Source organism: Elaeis guineensis, chromosome 8 (genome assembly GCF_000442705.2).
Source record: "Elaeis guineensis isolate ETL-2024a chromosome 8, EG11, whole genome shotgun sequence".
Taxonomy (NCBI): domain Eukaryota; kingdom Viridiplantae; phylum Streptophyta; class Magnoliopsida; order Arecales; family Arecaceae; genus Elaeis; species Elaeis guineensis.
This window is the reverse complement of record NC_026000.2, coordinates 135,663,333-135,683,154: the sequence shown is the minus strand read 5'-3', so window position 1 is coordinate 135,683,154 and position 19,822 is coordinate 135,663,333. Positions and strand designations below refer to the sequence as shown.

General features: G+C 35.4%; 1 protein-coding gene across 3 annotated transcripts in view; it reads left to right on the top strand.

The window, feature by feature from the left end:
* Nucleotides 1–17,480, top strand: part of LOC105049372 (TATA-binding protein-associated factor BTAF1) — a 45,091-nt gene extending 27,611 nt beyond the window's left edge. For 2 of the 3 annotated variants that reach the window (XM_073261840.1, XM_073261839.1), the window contains exons 19-29: nucleotides 168–706; nucleotides 3,339–3,828; nucleotides 3,914–3,982; nucleotides 6,722–6,826; nucleotides 6,913–7,137; nucleotides 7,209–7,472; nucleotides 7,581–7,630; nucleotides 8,801–8,910; nucleotides 8,975–9,057; nucleotides 16,613–16,825; nucleotides 17,031–17,348. In XM_073261840.1, coding sequence (XP_073117941.1) covers nucleotides 168–706; nucleotides 3,339–3,828; nucleotides 3,914–3,982; nucleotides 6,722–6,826; nucleotides 6,913–7,137; nucleotides 7,209–7,472; nucleotides 7,581–7,630; nucleotides 8,801–8,910; nucleotides 8,975–9,057; nucleotides 16,613–16,825; nucleotides 17,031–17,204 — 2,322 coding nt within the window. In that variant the 3' untranslated portion in view covers nucleotides 17,205–17,348. Of the gene's footprint in view, nucleotides 1–167; nucleotides 707–3,338; nucleotides 3,829–3,913; nucleotides 3,983–6,721; nucleotides 6,827–6,912; nucleotides 7,138–7,208; nucleotides 7,473–7,580; nucleotides 7,631–8,800; nucleotides 8,911–8,974; nucleotides 9,058–16,612; nucleotides 16,826–17,030 lie in introns of all 3 variants that reach the window. The other variant, XM_010928992.4, reaches the window with a different exon arrangement.
* The last annotated feature ends 2,342 nt before the right edge of the window (nucleotides 17,481–19,822 follow it).

Below are 19,822 nucleotides of genomic sequence, written 5' to 3'. Positions count from 1 at the left end.
TACTACTATTTGAGCTATGGTTTGTTGTGTACCTGCTTTGTCATCCAGGAAGTGCAAGATTCATTGCTGTACCAGTTGGATTTTCTTTTTGTTAGTAATCCATATTTTCATCTTCTCACCTGTAGTTGTAACTTCTCTTTTCTCTCTGAACGTGCTTCCTTTTCCAGGTGGTTCGTTCGGTTGCACCTATGGTAGATGAGTCATTAAGACCACAACTTCTCACTCTTCTTCCATGCATTCTTGGGTGCATCCGCCATTACCATGTTGCTGTTAGATTAGCTGCTTCTAGATGCATCACCTCCATGGCCAAATCGATGACAGTCAGTGTGATGGGAGCAGTGATAGAAAAAGTTATTCCTATGTTGTCAGATACAACATCTGTGCATGCAAGACAGGGGGCTGGAATGCTTGTGAGCTTGCTTGTTCAGGGTTTGGGTGTGGAGCTGGTTCCTTATGCTCCTTTACTTGTGGTTCCACTCCTGAGATGTATGAGCGATTGTGATCATGCAGTTAGACAGAGTGTTACACATAGCTTCGCTGTGCTTGTACCTCTGCTACCATTAGCTAGAGGACTCCCTGCACCAGTTGGACTAAGTGAAAGTTTATCAAGGAGCACAGAAGATGCGCAGTTTTTAGAGCAACTTCTTGATAACTCCCATATTGATGATTACAAGCTCTCCGTTGATCTCAAAGTGTCGTTGAGAAGGTACTTGCTAAAATTTCTTTTGTTTTATTTGAAGTAATGCTACTTCTTTATAGGAAACTATTAATGGTTGCACCGCATCATGCTACATATCCGTTTGAAGTCCTTGGTTTTCTTTTTGCCTGTTTTTGTTGTCGTGAACCTGTAACATAGGAAACTGTGTTGTTTTGGGACTAGAATTTACAAAATACATCAATACATGGATTTATATGGTACATTAATTAATGGACTGTCTACCGTGCTTTCCAGGTTGTAGAATTATAAATTTCTTATCCATTAGGTCTTAAGAAGGGTTGTTTCGTTAATTATGTCAAGTGTTTTCATCTTGAAGTAGGACTTCATTAGCATTCTGTTAGCACCAGCTTCACCTTTCGTTGGCCACTTCCCATGAATATATGCCTTCTCCTTATAAGGGACTCCTTTCATCCCTAATCAACAGTAGCAGAGCTCTTGTGCATCTATTGTTATAGGATAATTATGTCTGATTGAAGTGTTTGGAGGTTTTTAATTTTGAAATCGTGATACTATTTTATTCTAGGCTTTTTTTTTTTAAATGTTTGAGGCCTGTGATCCTTCAGAAGGGTTTGGCCGTTGAAGTAGAAGTGGGGTGGTGTAGTGATAGAGTAATACAAGATGAAGGGGGGGGGGGGGGGTGCAAAATCATGAAATTGGGAACTTTTACTCTTAAGTAGAAATTTCCACCTTCTTGACATGAAGAATTTTGTAAATTCTCATGGAACAACTAAACACAATGTCAATTGTAACTATACACTGTAATTTCCAATAGACAGTGAAGTCATTGAATTCTTGTAATTTTGTAGTACTTCTAGACAGACCTTTCTCATGGATTGACTACAATTATCTTACTATCATCACAATTAGACATCTGTTTATTCCCTACTTATTCATGGATTTCTGATTTCCTCAGAAAATTTTAAAACTAAATGCAATTTTCTAAATGGTCTCGTTGAATCTTGTTGGCATTTGATGATCACATGAGATGCTTGATACACTGGCGGCATCATTAATTTTGCTCTAAAATCAGTTGGGCATGCCTTTATCTTTCTCTTTGATGTGAGAGAATCGATAATTGATAATTGCTCCAAAATCAGTTGGGCATGCCTTTATCTGTCTTTGATGTGAGAGAATTGACTTTGTTGAGGCTTTCTTTTAAATTGGACTTTTTGAGAGAGGAGAAAAGAGAGGTTCAACCTTGGTGCAATGGTAAGATTGCTCAACAAGTGACCTGGGTTTCATGGGTTTGAATCTGCAATGGCAGGAGCCTCATGCATATTGGGCTGCCCTGTTTTGGGAGGAGGGAAAAAGAGAAATGTAGTCCCTTTGCAATGTGTTGACTGAATTTTGGACCCCATTGTTTTTTGGAATTTATAATTAACCTTAATTCTTGTTTATTATCTAAAATTATGATACATACTACTTTCTTTTTGCCATTCAATTAATCAATTCCAAGTTTATAAATGATAGTGATCCGCCTTAACATATTTATGGCAATCAAAAATCTTATATGCACTTGATATAAATATTTGTGAATTACATCTAATTTATGCTATTGTCTGCATTTTCAACTAAGATGGGAAAAATAATCTATAGGGACCTAGAACTGACAGCCTAATGACTCTCCTCCACCATATGGCTGGAGGTTCTGGGTTTGGTTCTAGGTATTGTTGTTTCCCAGCTGATGCTATAGAAGTGCCTACAACAATTTGGATGCTTAATTCAGTGTCTAATGGAGTTAGCATCAATTAAGACCAATGCTTACCTGATTTACAGATTCATTAATTGTTTAATGTTTCAGTTGAAGAATAAAATTTGGTTTCTCTGTGGAGCCAACTAAAGTTAATCTCTAAAACACATACTAGCTAGTTTCTATGCTGTTTTGGTTGTTTTATTACAAGACTTTGGGGCACTTTGTTGGTACTTCCTAGAGTTTTATTCATTTGCTGTTTTGCATGCTTTTCTATGATTTTCTGGTGTTTTTGCTCATTAACTCCATCTATTCAGACATGTTAAATTTGTAGTTCAGCATTTTTCTTCGTTAATAACAATTTTTTAGTGTGTCCAGTTTAGATTGTAAATTTTAGTTTTTTGTATACCTGGAAAACATTGAAGTTTAAAGCCTTTAATAAATTTTCACATTTATTTTCTACATAGACATCATAATCATCTTCTTTTCTATTTTTTTAAAAATTTTGATCCACTACTGTTTTGGTGATTAGAGTAAATTTTTAAATGCATTTTGAGTGAAATATCAGTGTATACTTTATTTAGATGGCTCATTTGATTTCCAAACTTTAGCTAACTTATATGTATTCTCAAGTTGTGATATATGTGTGGATGGGCATCCAAAGCTCTCCTATTGAACAATATCTCTGATGCAGTTACTTTTCAGCAATTGACATGTTATTCTGTTGGCAACTTGGTTAGTTGAGACACTTTTGCTTCAGTCTTTTTAGTAGGTGGATGGTCAAGCATTGACACACTGAACCATGCTTGTACTTGTGATGGTTTTTCTTTTTCTTTTTATTTTTTCAATTTTGAGCCTTGGGGCATGGTCTTATTCAACTTTTGAGTTATATACTATGGTTTCGTATTCATAAATCATTGCGTGATGTAGGTATCAGCAAGAAGGAATAAACTGGTTATCTTTCTTGAGACGGTTCAAACTGCATGGAATTTTATGTGATGATATGGGCCTTGGTAAAACACTCCAGGCATCAGCAATAGTAGCATCTGATATTGCAGAGCGGCGTGCTTGTGGTAATGGAAAGGACCTTCAATCTTTGATTATCTGCCCTTCGACATTAGTTGGGCATTGGGCATATGAAATAGAAAAATATGTGGATGATTCTGTGATGGTTACTCTTCAATATGTTGGTTCTGCCCAAGAAAGGATGTCGCTTCACAGTCAGTTTGATAGGTGTAATGTCATTATAACATCTTATGATATTGTTCGTAAAGATGTTGGTTATCTTGGCATACTTTCATGGAACTATTGTATTCTAGATGAGGGACATATCATCAAGAACTCAAAATCTAAAATTACTGCTGCAGTGAAGCAACTGAAAGCTGAACATCGCCTTATTTTGAGTGGCACTCCTATTCAGGTTGTTAACCCTGCTAAATGGGCTTCTTCTTTGTTGAAGTATTTTTTGTAGCAGTATGCTTAAGTAGTTCACTTGTTTTTTGCAGAATAATGTCTTGGAACTTTGGTCTCTTTTTGACTTTTTAATGCCTGGGTTTCTTGGGACAGAGAAACAGGTAGATTTCTATATCAGAGTGCAACTGTACTGTACAAGTTGCTGATATATAGGCTTAATTTCTTGAATGCATCCTATCTTATTATCTGATAGGTCATTGTTGTGGAATTGTTGGAATCATTTTATTTGAACTATGTACGGTCATAATATACACAAACATATACATACACATTCACGGACATATTTATGTACACTTGTACTCATTTAATGTTAAATCTTTGGTTAAATCTAATAATCCCAAAATCAATGATGTGTTATGCAAATTGATGATCCACACTGTTGATCTTGATCTGTATAATTAAAACTGCCGAGGAACCAAAAGTTATATGTTTTGGAGATCTTTAATCTATGCATCAAGTCAGTACAAAAGTTAATAGTGCTACTCATGTGCACTTATAGAGATATACATATGCATGCATACATATAGTTGTGTGCAAGGATTAGAGTTGCGGTAGTCGTACCTCTCTTGGTTTAGTCCCGAGTTGATGAGGTACCAGGATGGACCAGAATAACCATTAACAACAATAATGAAGTTAAAAAAAAAAAAATTGTCTTAGGATGCACTACTGCCCTATGTGTCATGACACAACCGTCTTGGATGGGATGTAACCATTGTCTTGGGGGAATCCCTGGTACTATTTCCTTACTGGAATGGTACAATAGTGGCAGGATGTTCCCGGACACACTAAGACATGAATCCTTGCCTGTGTGCATGCATATATACTTATGCACAAGGTTTTAAATACCAAGGGTTGGGGCCTTCCCAGTTTTTTAATGGAATAGGATGTCTCATATACCGATACTTAGCACGGTGGATGTGCCATCATCTCCCGGTACATTGGCCAACTCTTCTCATCTCGAGGCACTGCCCCTAATATTGGGCACATGTTGGAAGATATGCACACATACACATAATTTATGCATCTATTATGTATCTGTGCATGTATATATGTATATGTACATGTATTGATGCACATGTACATATGTAAATATGTATTATTGTGCATGCACGTGCATGGACATATAATGTGTTTGTACTTTCTAACGATAACTTCACATGATTCTTAATGGAAAGGTGTGGAAATATCTAGATGGGAATTCTTTGATTGATCTTATATATTGTCAAACTCCATTATAATCCATTTGCCTTTTTTTCTAATGGCAATGACATTACAAGTTTGTACTAAGTTCTTATTCACGAGCTAACTGCTATGCAAGGTTAATCATAGTTTTTAAATTTACTAGGTGAATATTGTCCTGGTAGGAGTGGTTTTAGTGACCTATTAGACATATATTGCATTAAAGATCTATGCTTGCTTGTACAAATAAATAACTTGTACATATATTGCATTAAAGATCATAGGGGTTAAGCAAAAAAAGGGAGAAGAGATCGGGATAGAGGAGAAGCAAGTAGAATAAGAGGGATATCAATAATCCACCTCTGAATTTAAATAGAATTAACACAAACAATCCAATTCTTGGTTCGCCGTTATTCTCTACTACACAACTTTATATAGGTACATGGCTCTTCGTTAGTCTTAACTAGTACATCTCAATGTTCTAAAAGACAAAAAATAATTACTTCCACAAACTCTAGTTTACACGTGTGAGCCATATTTAATAAGGCCTACAAACTGTAAAATATACCTTCGACATATATAACTGCATAACTAAATCATAATAACCACGAACTATTAATAACTAATAAATGCTATTTGGCTAGACTTTTGACTTAGACTAACATATAGGTTACTCCAATATGTGGTGAGCCACCAGTCTTGCATTGCATTTTTTTCCCCTAATCAACCTTCCCCTCCCTAGTTATCAAGCTGAAGCTGGAGTCATTGAAATTGTTGGAGTTCATTTGATACAAAACCAAAAGTGAAACCAACTTTCCAAACCTTGGTGATGAGCATAGTGGTATAACCAATGGGATAGGTTTGAGTAAGCCTTTTTTAGATTTATTACAAGTCATTTTTCCTATAGTTGTTTTATCTGCAAGTTCGACACCAACTATCAATAGTGTCTTAAGATCCAACTTTAGAAGGTCTTATAGGTTGGTGAGTTCATAAAGCTGACACCATATTATGGCACAGGTGACTCCAGGAGACCCAGGTCTAGTCTGTAGCCAGTTTGAGATGAACTTGATGGGTATCCCAAGTCCAAAGCCTTGGGCAGTTGGGCGCATCTATTATGGACATGGTTGAATTGCATCCAACTTGATAAATTTTATTGGACATGACAAAAGTTAGTCCAATATGAAGGTCTAGCTTATAAAACTCTGACCTAATGCAAATCCAATCCAACAAGGAATGCAACTGGATTTTTCCATCAAGTAAATTATTTGGATTTAGTTTTGAATTTAGAAACTCAAAGTTGATTTGGGTTGATTGTAGGTCAGGCTTCAGCTAAAGATGAGTCGACCACTTGCATTTCTAACCTGATATATATATGGGATCAGGCTTGCTTGTTAAGCATATGCACCCAATCTAGAACATGATGAAAGATTTAAGATGGTAATGTTGGGTGGGTACAAATGATTGAGAGGAATATTCTGTAAGATGATCAGTTTAAACTTTTTCTGGTCAGATAATGCATTCATTGAAAAGACCAAATATGTTTTACTATGTTTGAACATGCTGGTAGTGTTTTTATGTGGAGTTGAGTGGGCTGTATTTGCTTCAGAATTGTCTGTTAGTTGTCTACCCACATGGTCACTAATTGTGGGATTCTTCTACAGTTCCAAGCCACTTATGGGAAACCATTACTGGCTGCAAAAGATTCAAAATGTTCTGCTAAGGATGCTGAAGCAGGGGTTCTTGCTATGGAAGCGTTGCATAAGCAGGTTGAAGTCAGAAAACAATTTATACTTGTATAATGTAGTGAATTTATGGCATCACACCAACTTCTTTTTTTTGCTTATACCTTCAGGTCATGCCTTTCCTCCTCCGTCGAACAAAAGATGAGGTTTTATCTGATCTCCCTGAGAAAATTATTCAGGACAGATACTGCGACCTGAGTCCTGTGCAACTTAAACTTTATGAACAATTTTCTTGTTCCAATGCAAAACAAGAGATGTCAACATTGGTGAAAGCACATGAAAACACGAGTACAGCTGAAGAAACCGCAACAAAAACGACTTCTCATGTCTTCCAGGTACTGTAGTGAATATACTTATGGCTTTCTGAATATTCCTATATCTAATCATGTGTTATCATGAAATACAGGCGTTGAAGTACTTGTTAAAACTTTGTAGTCATCCATTGCTTGTCATTGGTGAAAAACCGCCAGATTATCTTTCATCTCTTCTATCAGAAGTCATCCCTGACTGTGCTGATATTCTCACTGAGCTTCATAAACTACACCATTCTCCTAAATTGGTTGCTCTTCAAGAAATTCTAGAAGAGTGTGGAATAGGCTTAGATACTTCAGGTTCTGATGGTGCTGTGACAATTGGGCAGCACCGAGTTCTAATTTTTGCTCAACACAAGGTAAATATTCCCTTTACCAGCTTTCTTTGGGCGGCTTTCATTCACATTTTGTATGCTAAAGTATTTTTCTTCGGTTCTTCTCCTTCCAATGGAACATGATACCTGCAGTCTCTTCTTGATATCATCGAAAGGGATTTGTTCCTGGCTCATATGAAGAGGTTAGTTGTTTCTAAAGTTTTTTTTTCTCAGTTTATTCCGCTCTTGCTGTGCAACTTATAAGTGTGTTATTAGGTTATGCAGCATCAGGCATGTAATTTATGTGTTGTTTTTTGTCTTTTTGTGTCACTTGTGCAAACAAAAGCTTTTCAATATTATTATACTCTTTGACATAATATAAGAGATTACACACACACACACACACACACACACACACACACACACACACACATACGTATATATACGTGTATATACGTGTATATTTAGAGATATATGTATATATACGTATATATGTACACACACACACACACACACACATATATATATATATATATATAGACATATATAATATAGATCTATATATATAGACATATATAATATAGATCTATATATGTATACATATATAATGTAGATGGACGCACGCACGCACGAATACATACATGCATATATATGTATATATATATATATATATGTGTGCGCGCGCGCGCGCTTTTGCATGCAGACACACATGTATGTATACATTCACAGCATCATTTCCACATTGATATATGGTATTATTGCTCTTGATTTGGCTATCATGTGGTAACATTTGTACAGTAGTTGAGGGCAGTATGGTGATAGAGTAGTATTTCCATATGACTATCTATGCTTGCATTTTGAGCAAATAGAGAATGCAAAAGTAGAAGCTTTGGGAGGTGTGACAAGGAATTCTGACTAGCCAAATAATGGGTGGAACCAAAAAAATATGCAAGGGATGCTGTCTAATTAAGGAAACGACGGAAAACAAGAAAAGCGACTGTTGATCTTGATATGTTTTGGAAAGACATAAGGAAAGGCAAAAGCTGATAGTATGGTACACTTTGTTGAGCGATAGTGTCGACATGTTCATTTGGAAGCATTATTCATTTCTAGTTTTGCATGGTGATGCAACATTTCATTATCCTGTTTAAATAGAATACACTCGTGAATCTGTGATGATGCAGACCTTTAAGTTAGGCTGGCTGCTGATGAAATAACAGGAGTCATCTCAAGAGCCTTTGTTTTGTTATTTCAATTGCAAAAGAAATTAAACATGTTTTTAGTAATATTCAGCAGTCTGTTCATTGAACTTCAATGCATTTTTGGGTTTTAGTCCATCCTGATGAATCTAGTAAGTTTTTGGTATACAACAGCATCACATACCTGCGGTTGGATGGCTCTGTTGAACCAGAAAAGCGATTTGAAATTGTCAAAGCATTCAACTCAGATCCTACCATTGATGTGCTGCTGCTTACAACACATGGTAAGGTTTGACTGAATTTGGCAGTTTCAATTGTTTGCAAGTCACTGATGTCTTATATTTGCAGTTGGAGGACTTGGATTAAATCTTACATCAGCTGATACACTGGTCTTCATGGAGCATGACTGGAATCCAATGAAAGATCACCAGGTTGGTTATGCCTTATGTATGCTGAGTGGGATTGAGCTTGTTGATTATGGAATGTGATGATGTTCATAGGAACAGCTACCAATGTTTATTGACCTATTCTCTTGTTTTCTTTCTTAATATAATTTGAACATTTCATATATGTCCTCATGGATTGAACTTGTTTTCTGTGTAGTTTATCTTGTTGTCATATTGTTGTTCGTTCAAGGCTCCTCTTGGTTGATATATAATTGCTAAGAAATTTTGCTTTAGTCTTTTTTGGATGTGTTAAATAAAGATTTTTTTAAATTCTAAAATCATTACCATTTACCACCAAGCATTATAAGTTTCTTAACTGCTTTAGATTTAGACAAAGATTTTATAATCTCTATTATTGTTTTATTCTTAGGTTCCTTCTGTATAGTTCTTTAACTTTGCTGTTTTATAACTGTGATTTCAAATATATTACTAAATATGGACATTGTGATTATGGGAAGTAACAAGAAGAAGATGTTAATCATTTTAGATTGTGGATATATTAGAGCTTTTTCAAGCTCATTTAATTACTGAATAATGTCTATTTGCATATTTTTCTTAAATCAATTGCTTCATTATCAACTACAGAATGAAAAAAAATACAAATCATCCTTATTGTGGTAGTCAACTTGGATTTTTGGAAGGTTGCATTGGCACTACTGACAAAACACTTCTTTTCTGCTTTCCTGTCTTTGAGTTCTGTATTTTTGGTTTCTAATAGATTTGGGCATCGGTGTGTATTACAGTGGAAGAGGGATTTCCCATTTGTTTCAAGATTTATGATTTCTGTATCAGTCATTGAGGCTAAATGCAAAAATATATTACAAAAATGGAAAATCAGTAAAGAATGATGGGAAGGAACCTTGAATATCCATGTTTAATATGAGAGATCTGGGAGATAATAGAATCTAAACTGATAAGCATAAGGACTTACAAATGAAAATCAAATATATCATCAAAAATTAAAATTAAACTAAATGAAATTTAAATTTGACCTTTTGCAATCATCTCTGCACAAGAACTTGTCCAGGCAGCCATTATGGGTGTCAACATTTTTCTAGGTTGACATTCTACCATCTGAAGGTACTTAAAACACAACTAAATTATTGGTTTATTTTAATCATGAAGTTTGAGTTCTACGCAAGGTTTTAAATCCTGTAGCATAAAGGTGTCCTGATTTCTCTATGGAACAGGATGCCCCGCTATCTCGTTTCGTCTAGACAGTAGTCCTGATCATACGTCCCAATTGATATCCTCCATCTTTCTCTCCTTTTTTTTTTTTCTTTCTTCCTTCATTTCTTTCTTTTTCTCGGCTCTCCCTTCTTTCCTTTCCTTTTTCTTTTTCTTGTCCCTTTCTTTTTTTCAATTTTCTTTTTCTTTCCTTTCTTTTTTCCTTTTCTTCATCTTTTCTTCATTTCCTTCTTTCCTTTTTCTTCTCTCTCTGCAAAGATGGGTTTCGGAGTCCCAAGCCTGTCCTGATCCCGTTTTCTCACAGAAACATGATGGGATGGGACGGGACGGGACAACCGGGACACCCCCTATCCTATTGGGATGTAAAACCTTGGTTCTACGACACATTATATGTATTCTTTACATTTTAGCACTCCTTAATGAACTTGGGCTAAGCCACTAAAGTATTGCATATCGTGCCATTCACAATATAGTCATTGTGCCTTTTTGTTTCCAATGGTTGATGTGCACTGGTGTACATGTAAAAAAAAAATATTTGCAATCAACATACTACCATATGCTATTACATTCAATTTTTTAAGCAGACCAATTTGAATTGTTTTATACTAGTTTATAGATATGTTTCATACAAGTAAACATATTCTGCAAATAATTTGCAGAAGTCTAGGATTATAAATCATCATATATATTTGTGCTTTTGTAGCTCAACATCTTAATGTCCTAATTTAAAATAATTTGTTGTGCAACTGAAGTTTATATGACTATCTCACACAACTGGAGAAGCTCATAATCGATGGTAAAAGCTATAGGGGCATGTAATTATGTTATGCTTCAAGGTACCTTGAATATTATACACATTCTGCCAAAACAATAGGAAGCCTTTACGCTGTTGGTTACTTTCATTTCTAACCTTTGATTCTATGCAGAATGAGTAACTTCTGTGATCATGTACAATCAACAGAAGGGCCTTTTCGTTCCAACAAAAAAAAAAGAGAAAAAAGTATTTTATGTGTTAATTTCTGATGATATAGAATGGAAACAAAGCCACCTTGGGATGTTTCAGTACAACATTAAAATGGGAAAGAAGGGTCCAAACCCTTATTGGTGTTTATTGGCCTTCACTGATGTGTATTGAAGTGGGAGCCAATATGCCTAAGTTGTTACATGGTTTGGAGTTAAACATCCTTCTCGTGTCAATGACATATTCAAAGGTTTCAATGTAGATGCAATATGGCAATGATGAACATAATGATTCCTGTTCAGCACGATTCTAGCTTTTTTACATAATCATCATTATATAAGGTACTGAATACAGATAGTTTATTGGATGTATTCACTATAGTCTACTTTTAGGGAGCATACACTTTTATGATTCCACTTGAATTCTGAAAGTAGTGCATAGCTTGCCTTGTTGATGTTCGAAGAAAGTGTTCGAACTATTGCATGTGTCTCAGCATGCGTAACTGTGTATTATAGCCATTAATCTTAACCTTAATAAGAAAGCAATATTGTAGCTATATAGGGTGAACTTGATGACTAATCTAAGTCTAAGAAACTCCTACAAGAAGACTTAATTTGATGCGAAGCCTATATGTCTGGTATCTATTTCATTGGGAAACTTTTGTTAAGGCTGTAGAGATTGGCTTGCACTAGTACTTGGAAGACATATTAATAGTAAACAAAAGTACACATAAATGCTTTTTTAGAAAAGCTCAAGCTATCAAGATCAAATCCTCCATGACTCAGAATTGGAAAGTCTAAATGATAAATGAAGAAGATTAATTCGATATGTGGAATTACATTCATATCTGAGGTGCAAATTATAAGCCAAAGAGCTGACCTCAAAGTTTCAACAGACAATTTGGGGCATATCCCATATGAAAATGATTGTAATATATACAGATTTTAGCTTCATGTCTATGGAGTGCATGATAAAATCTGTATGCATACATATTAATTTGCAAATGCTTCCGAAAGTCCTTCCCATATTGTGTGACAAGGATTAAGAACTTTCCTAATTAATGCATGGTGCAAATATTTCTCACGAGCAAATTAGTTTTTTGCTCTTTATATCTGATTGAGGAAACAATTGTTGTGATGAATAATATACGATCAAGTTGCTGTCAATTAAAATGTGCTTTGCTTCATGCGGTCAATTTGATTCTGTCATTGGTGTCAAAATCTTATGATCCACAATCTGGAACAAATGGTGATGGTTCCAATTTCTACATTGTGCAATATTTTTTCTTAAAGAAAATAGGGCACTTCTATGATTTACCACAGTTGCATAATGATGTTGTTTATTAGGAACTAAACAATGTTCCATAGGTAATTGTGGGTGTTGGTAGTGGTCTGTGTGACATTGTGCGTGAAGAAAGGAAATGGAACTAGATGACCATCGCTAAACAATAACCATCAGACGAGAGGTGTCATCAGAATGGGGGAATAAACTACATGTTGCTTTTTCATGAGATGAGGAGGTTTTTGGAAGTATCCATAAGGAAAGCCCAATCAATTTCTGGTATCGCTAACACAAGTTTGACAACTTGAATGCCTGGAGTTCTAGTGAGAAGGTTAAGGAAAAGAGGAAATGGGTTAGTGTCTTTTGAAGGTAGCAAGGTTTACATTGGGGAGGTGAATAGGTGATGTAGCTAGGAGAACCATCAAAAGGGTTTTTGCAAAATTACTTGGGCAGCAATCTTTGGCCTCTCCCCCAAATAAGCACCTTGCCTTAGAATACATCAGAATATACGTAGGTTCCTTTAAAATGGTATTATATCATGTAATACCTTAGAAAAATTATAGATATACCACTACATCTTACATTTTATTTAGAAAGGGAAAAGAAAAAGAACCCAATAGTCTTCTTAGACCATTTCTTCTTCGTATTCATCTAGAAAATGTTTGCATAAAGAAAAAAAAGCTAAAAATGGGAATCATAAGAAGTAAAAGCTTATTACCAGGTATAATTGACCCAAATCTTATTGACACATGCCCAATAGAATTTCATAGAGCAATGAGAATGGAGTAACAGAAGGTCTTGGTTGATTTATCATTGAAATCAAGAAAAAGGAGAATGAGGCACACAATGTCCTATTCAGGTTATTAAATGGAGAAATGACACAAGGTAAATTCTGCAGGCAACATGTTATTTTTGGGTGAGATTAGGTTGTGAGATTGAGCTGCACAAAGGAATGGGGAGGGGGGGGGGGAGATAATCATACTAAGATTTCTTTGTTTGATAAAAATGTTATTTAAATTTGGCTTCTCTCAATGTGAAGCTTGCTACAATTCGAACTATGATTTGAGTGGAATTGGGAGGGGTCATACTGTAACCTTAGGAGTTCCATTGCTGGTTTGCTGCAAGCTTATTACAATGTCATGAGAAGCTTGGTACCAAGATTTAGGGAAGATGGGCCATACCAAAATTCTAGGAGGGACCAACATCCAAGTTACCAAGCTGGAATAAGGAGGATTTTAAAATTTTTGGTGGCTGAGGCCCCTGTTGGCTCCATAGGTTTGCACTGGCAGTATTTCTTGGTGTCAGTGTATGCAACACCTGTTGCTAGCGCTTGTGTGGCGGCTGTCATGAGCTATAACTAATTCCATCACACTTGATGCCATCATTGGAAGCTGCTGCTGCTGCTGCCATGGATGATGACTAGAGCTACCACGGAAGGTGTTTCCTTGGGGAGCTGCTGCTGGTGGGGCTGCCCTAACCTGTGGTACCCACATAACCAACCATGTATTAAGCAACACCCTAATTGCTTGTCTACCACCTAGGATCCTTTTTGACTTTTAAAACAGTGCTAATAAATTTGGCATGCAGGCACACATCTGGTGATGACTATTGATAGGCACAGCAAATAGTAATTAGCTGGATTGGCAAACATTGATGGCACAAAGCTTTGGATGAAACATCAATTGGTCTAGGGTGTTTAGGAATGCATGTCTTAGTAAAAGAAGCATTACCATTTAGATGAAATTAGTACTTCTCTTGCAACAATGAATGGCTTTGGTTATATAAAACAACCTCCAAGTTCATGTTTATGGTGGCGAGGACCCATATATAATATTGATGTAGTGTCCCCCCTTGTAAATATGAACTTGTTTGTGGACGTAGCCATTTCTTGGCATGTATCTGGACCTCAGTCTCGATTCCTCATTTATAATCTTTCTTTTCTTTTTCTCTTCTTTTCTTTCTTTCTTCTTCTTTTTCTTTTCTTTTTTTTTTTTTTTTGACAACCGGTATGCTCTATAATTGAGCTTTGCAAAACTGACTTGAACCTTCTAGTTCAGTGTGTACCAAACTGAACCTGTGGGTCAGTTTGCTGATTTTTTTATCAGACTTGGCCGGACCGGTCTGAGCTGAGCAGAATCACACCTGATTCTGCTCATTGCAACTTGGTTCTAGTAGTTCCAGGTCCTCTAGTGAGTAAAAATGTAGAAGGCATCCCAATGCCTTCTCTTTTTTCTACTGAGAATATGAAGGGTAGGGTGGGAAGGTGATGTAAATCAGGGGCGTAGAGATTTTTTGTGCTTTTGAGCCCCAATCCAGACCAAAATCACGTATCATTCCCTCTCCTCTTCATTCTTCTTCTTCTTTTCTTTTCATTTGAAATAAACCAATAAAAGGATAAATGAGAAAAAAATCATGGCAAAATTTTATAATGATGCTGTTGATCAAAGGGTCATAATTTTTTGTTGATCATATAATTTGTAGATTAAAAATATACTTTTGGTTTAAAATAAATGATAAAGATAATATTTGAAAATAAAAAGTCGTAGCATCTTTTGAGGGTGTGCATGTTGCAGTAATTTGTTTAAATTTAGGAATGGTTATGGCTACTCAATTAGGCACAAATTCAAATAAATTTTAAAAACAAGTAGTGATGAAGGCATACTTATGGGTTGGGAAAAATATATGTAGTACCCCTGATAGAGTTCTACATTAATCTAAAATTAATTTTTTAAATATTTTAAAACTAAATATATTCTTAAATTAAAAATTACTTAAATATCAGTAAAATATGAAAAATTAGTATTCTTTATTGACAATTTAGAAGTATTTTTTGAAATATTCAGCCATCTTTTGCATTACAATGCAAATTATGAAATTCTTAAATGTTCTAGTAACTGAAAGCATTATTAATTCAACTAAAATCATGAATCGTATGGTGATATATATTGTTAATTATGACATATTTTCTAGGGCATGCATAGGGTTTACATTATTTATAGTTTGCTATATATATTAAGTAAAATTAAATTTATAAAAGCCACCAATATGCCTAGAAATACATAATATGTTTTTAGAGAAAGGTAGATCTGCTTTATATAATTCATGATAATGAATGGGGTGATTGATGATGTATAGTCATGACGTAGTTATACGGTCTCTAACATAGTGTTAGAGAAATCTTAAAATCACACTTCCATGATCCCTAAACCTTAAAATAACCATAACAAACAAAAAAATTGAAAAATAAAAAAAGTGATCCATTAATGTATTGGTATGCTTCTACATATCAAGTATCAATATGATATGGTACTGTACCGACCTGGTGCCAGATTGGTATGGTATCCAGTTCCGAGATTGTGAGCTTTGTCTATAATAGAATGGAGGGGTGGGAGCGAGGAAAAAGCATGGTTTCAAGTGGCAACACTGAGCACATATCAAGGCCTAAAAATAGGTGAGGATAGGTTGAGGTGGCTGGGGCTAGGCAGGGGCGGAGCTTCTACCTTGAATTAAAGGGAACATTGCCTTGCTGCTGGAAATCAGTGCATGATTGGAGGTGCTCTTGTTCATCCATCCAATCGGACATACTTCTGTAGTTATACACATGTATGTGTATGCATGAACAGTGCATGCATGAAGGGCTATGGCCTAGCTGTTGCCATTGTCTGCCTTTGTGTAAAGGGAATCCTGTTTTCAAATCTTGGCAAGTGTTCCCCTAGTATTCGACATCAGTACTAGTCGCTTTAGTTCTTTGAAAAAGTTGGTTCACACTGTCATTCTCAAGAAAAGTCTAGGAGGCCATGGCAATATGCTTGGTTGGTTTTGGTTTATCACACTTTTAATGATACTAGCTAAGTGGTCGGGGGGCCATGGCAATATGCTTGACTGGTTTTGGGTTACCGTACTTTTAAATACGAAGGCATCTAGCTGAAATCTCATATATATAATTTCTTTCATCTTTTCTTTATATTGTCTCCCTCTTCTCTTTCATATTTCTCAGAGGCTGCTCTCGTCATCTGCATGCAATTTGTTATGGTAACTTGGGAGAAAATGCACTTTATTGGCATTATTTTCTCCAATCATTTGCTAATTTTTCACTGATGGTCTTTGCAGGCAATGGACAGAGCTCATAGACTGGGCCAGCGCAAAGTCGTGAATGTCCATCGTCTCATCATGCGTGGCACTTTGGAAGAGAAAGTCATGAGCCTCCAGAAGTTTAAAGTGTCACTTGCTAATGCTGTCATCAATGCAGAGAATGCTAGCCTGAAAACAATGAACACTGACCAGTTGCTTGATCTCTTTACTTCTGCATCAACTGCTAGACAGGTAATTTATGGTCTACTCTTTTACCACTTCCTATATTATTGTGATTTCTCATTTCTCCAAAGAAGGGGCCCTGCTGGTATTCAGTTATTTGGATATGCATTTAGTCTACAGTTCTAAATTCACAAAATCTATTTGAAAAAGCAAAAAAATATCGAATATAACTACTTTGCTCACTTCATCTGTTTTCTGTTAAAACATGAAGCAGGGTACTACTGCTCTTTCAAGCAGCTCCAATGGTGACCTGAATAAAGATTCAAAATCCATGGTGGGTGGGAAGGGCTTGAAAGCCGTTCTAAGTGGACTGGAGGATCTCTGGGATCAGTCACAGTATGCAGATGAATACAATCTGAGCCATTTCTTGGCAAAGCTTAATGGCTGAATCTGATTGCCCCAGTGTACAGTGTAAATGGGAACATTGGGCCTTTCGGCCTTAGATTTTGATGTGTCACCCTTGATTTTTTTGTTCTTTGTATATTGCTTATTAGATACTTGAAGAAGCTGGCTAACATATGGGTGGTCCGACTATTTTTGGGATGGGAGGGATCCCCAAAGGGCAAAAGTCACCCAGCACGATGGGTATTATGTAACGTGTAAATTTGAGGAGTGTATATACCTTCAGCTTCTTATAATGAAGTCAGCAGTTTCTTATCAGTCATATCATGCTGTCTGCTTTTTCATAATTTAAAAGACTCTTTTTTTGTATTTTTGCTGCAAAACAGTTCGACGTCATTTTACTACTATCGTTTAGGTTGTTTGGAGCCTGAGCGAGTGGTGATTACTGTAGTTATTTTTGCATACTGAAGGAGACTTCGGTCATGCGTTTTTTTTGTTTAAATGGTCATGCCAGTTTCTTAATAAATAGGATGCAAGGTGAGTTTGTTGTTAGGTTTGCGCTTGAAAGGCTGCATGTCCTTTGGTTGTAAGTGTGAAATGGTGTGGCGATGTTGGCTTTGGTAAGAAAAAAATGAGAATATCAATTATGGTCGATCAAGCGACAACCACCTTGCACTCCATAAATGATGCACCCCTTGAATGAGTTAATCATGAGAGTTCGAAAGTGTAATCTTTTTAAATCTCTTTCATTGGAAGCTCTTTTTTTGTTTTAAAAATTGCCCGTTGGATGTACCATTTCTAGCGAAGTTCTTTGTGAATGTTTGATTGTCTGACAGCTTTGAAGCTCTGTTTTGATTGCTAATCCACAGTAGTCGGCAAAAGTACTGGTTAATCCATGAGATCACTATAATTCTATAAATAAGTCCCAGTGATAAATATTGGCTTCTGTATTTGTTGCTTTTTCTTAACAAATCGCGCCATTTAGATGGTTCTGAGTGAATACAGACAACTGGCATAGAGCTCAGTATACAAATGAATCAAGTGATTGGCTGTACCTTATTTTCTATCTAAATCCGTATTCGCACACAAATGAATCGAGTGATTGGCTGTACCTTGTTTTCTCTCTAAATCCATATCCGTTTATTGGTCCAGAAGAATATTGACAAGAATCATGGAGTATCATATTAGTTAAAAAGATCTTACATATTGTATAATAATTTAATATTTTTTTATTAATAAAATTAAGTAGTCTAAGAACCATAAAGAATTAAGCTAAGAGATTCTTGTTCAATAATCATCGAGTATCATATTGATTAGAAGAATCTTATATATTCTGCAATAATTCAAAATTTTTTTTATCAGCAAGATCATGCAGTTTGAGAATCATGGAGAATGATCGAGAGATTCTTTCGTATAGTGCAATAAATCAAAATCATTTTTTTACAAATTGAATGTATATCTGTCACGTCCCAAATTCGGAATATAACACGGTCATACTATCGAGGGATAGACCCACGATAACGCAAAGTCAAAATTCATCTTCTTAAATATAATAACAGGTGTATCATAAATAAATGTAATAATAAAGTTCAATTCAAATATTTAATTAAACCAAAATTAGTTCAGAGCATCTAAATCCAAAAATGAAATAATCCAAGTCTTAAAATTCATAATGACTACAATCTATAAACATAAACTGAATTTCTAGTGTAAAATTTTCAAGCTTGCTTTGCTGATCTCCAAGCCTGGATTCCCTTTCCATCAGTCCTAACCTTATTTCTCAGTACATGAAAAAGAAAATAAAAAGAATATGAGCTACACCAGCTCAGTAAGTAGACTTCCACTTCCTTATCGGATCCAGCATAAGTTTTCTATGATAATGCATCATTTAGCAAATAACAATTATTGTAAAAATAAATATTTCATAAAGCATATAATAAAACAAGTTATAAGCTCATCATGCATATATAAATCATGAATATTTCACAATCATGAATCGTAAATCATTTTCATCATATATTCATGTCATGTTTCAAAACATTGCTCACAGATATTCATGCTAAGGTCACTATTATACCCGTACAGGACCATATTTCTTAATCGACAGAGTTCTTAATTCATGTGCCAACTTTATATCCGCTGGCAGGGTCATGTTTCATGTGGATGCTAGCTCCGGATGTCGACCTTCCCGAAGGAATTCATTCATAGCCATCTGAGAGCCTTTGAAATCATTATATCTTTTTCTTAAACCATACATATACATAGAATAAAATCTCATGCTTCATAATCATGCTATTTTCATAAGACATATTCATGAAATCAATGCTCATAATAAAACATACTTTTTCATATCACATATGTCGATCCTTATTTTATGAAAAATTATGATTTCATCAATAGCAATTCTTTGCATAAAAATATGATCATTTAAAAATAAATAAGGAGCATAAGATCCACTTACCTCGATCATCCTGGACCTTTTAATCTTTCTTAAAAGAATCGGACAGTCCTATTTAAAATATTAAATCATCAATAAATTTTATTTCATATATTTAATAAAATTACATAATATAAGGAGATGACCGATTTGATGATCAGTCTAATAAATCTCTTCCTTCGGCTCTAAACCGATTTAAGGTCATAGGTTCCTAGGAGTGGAGAAGA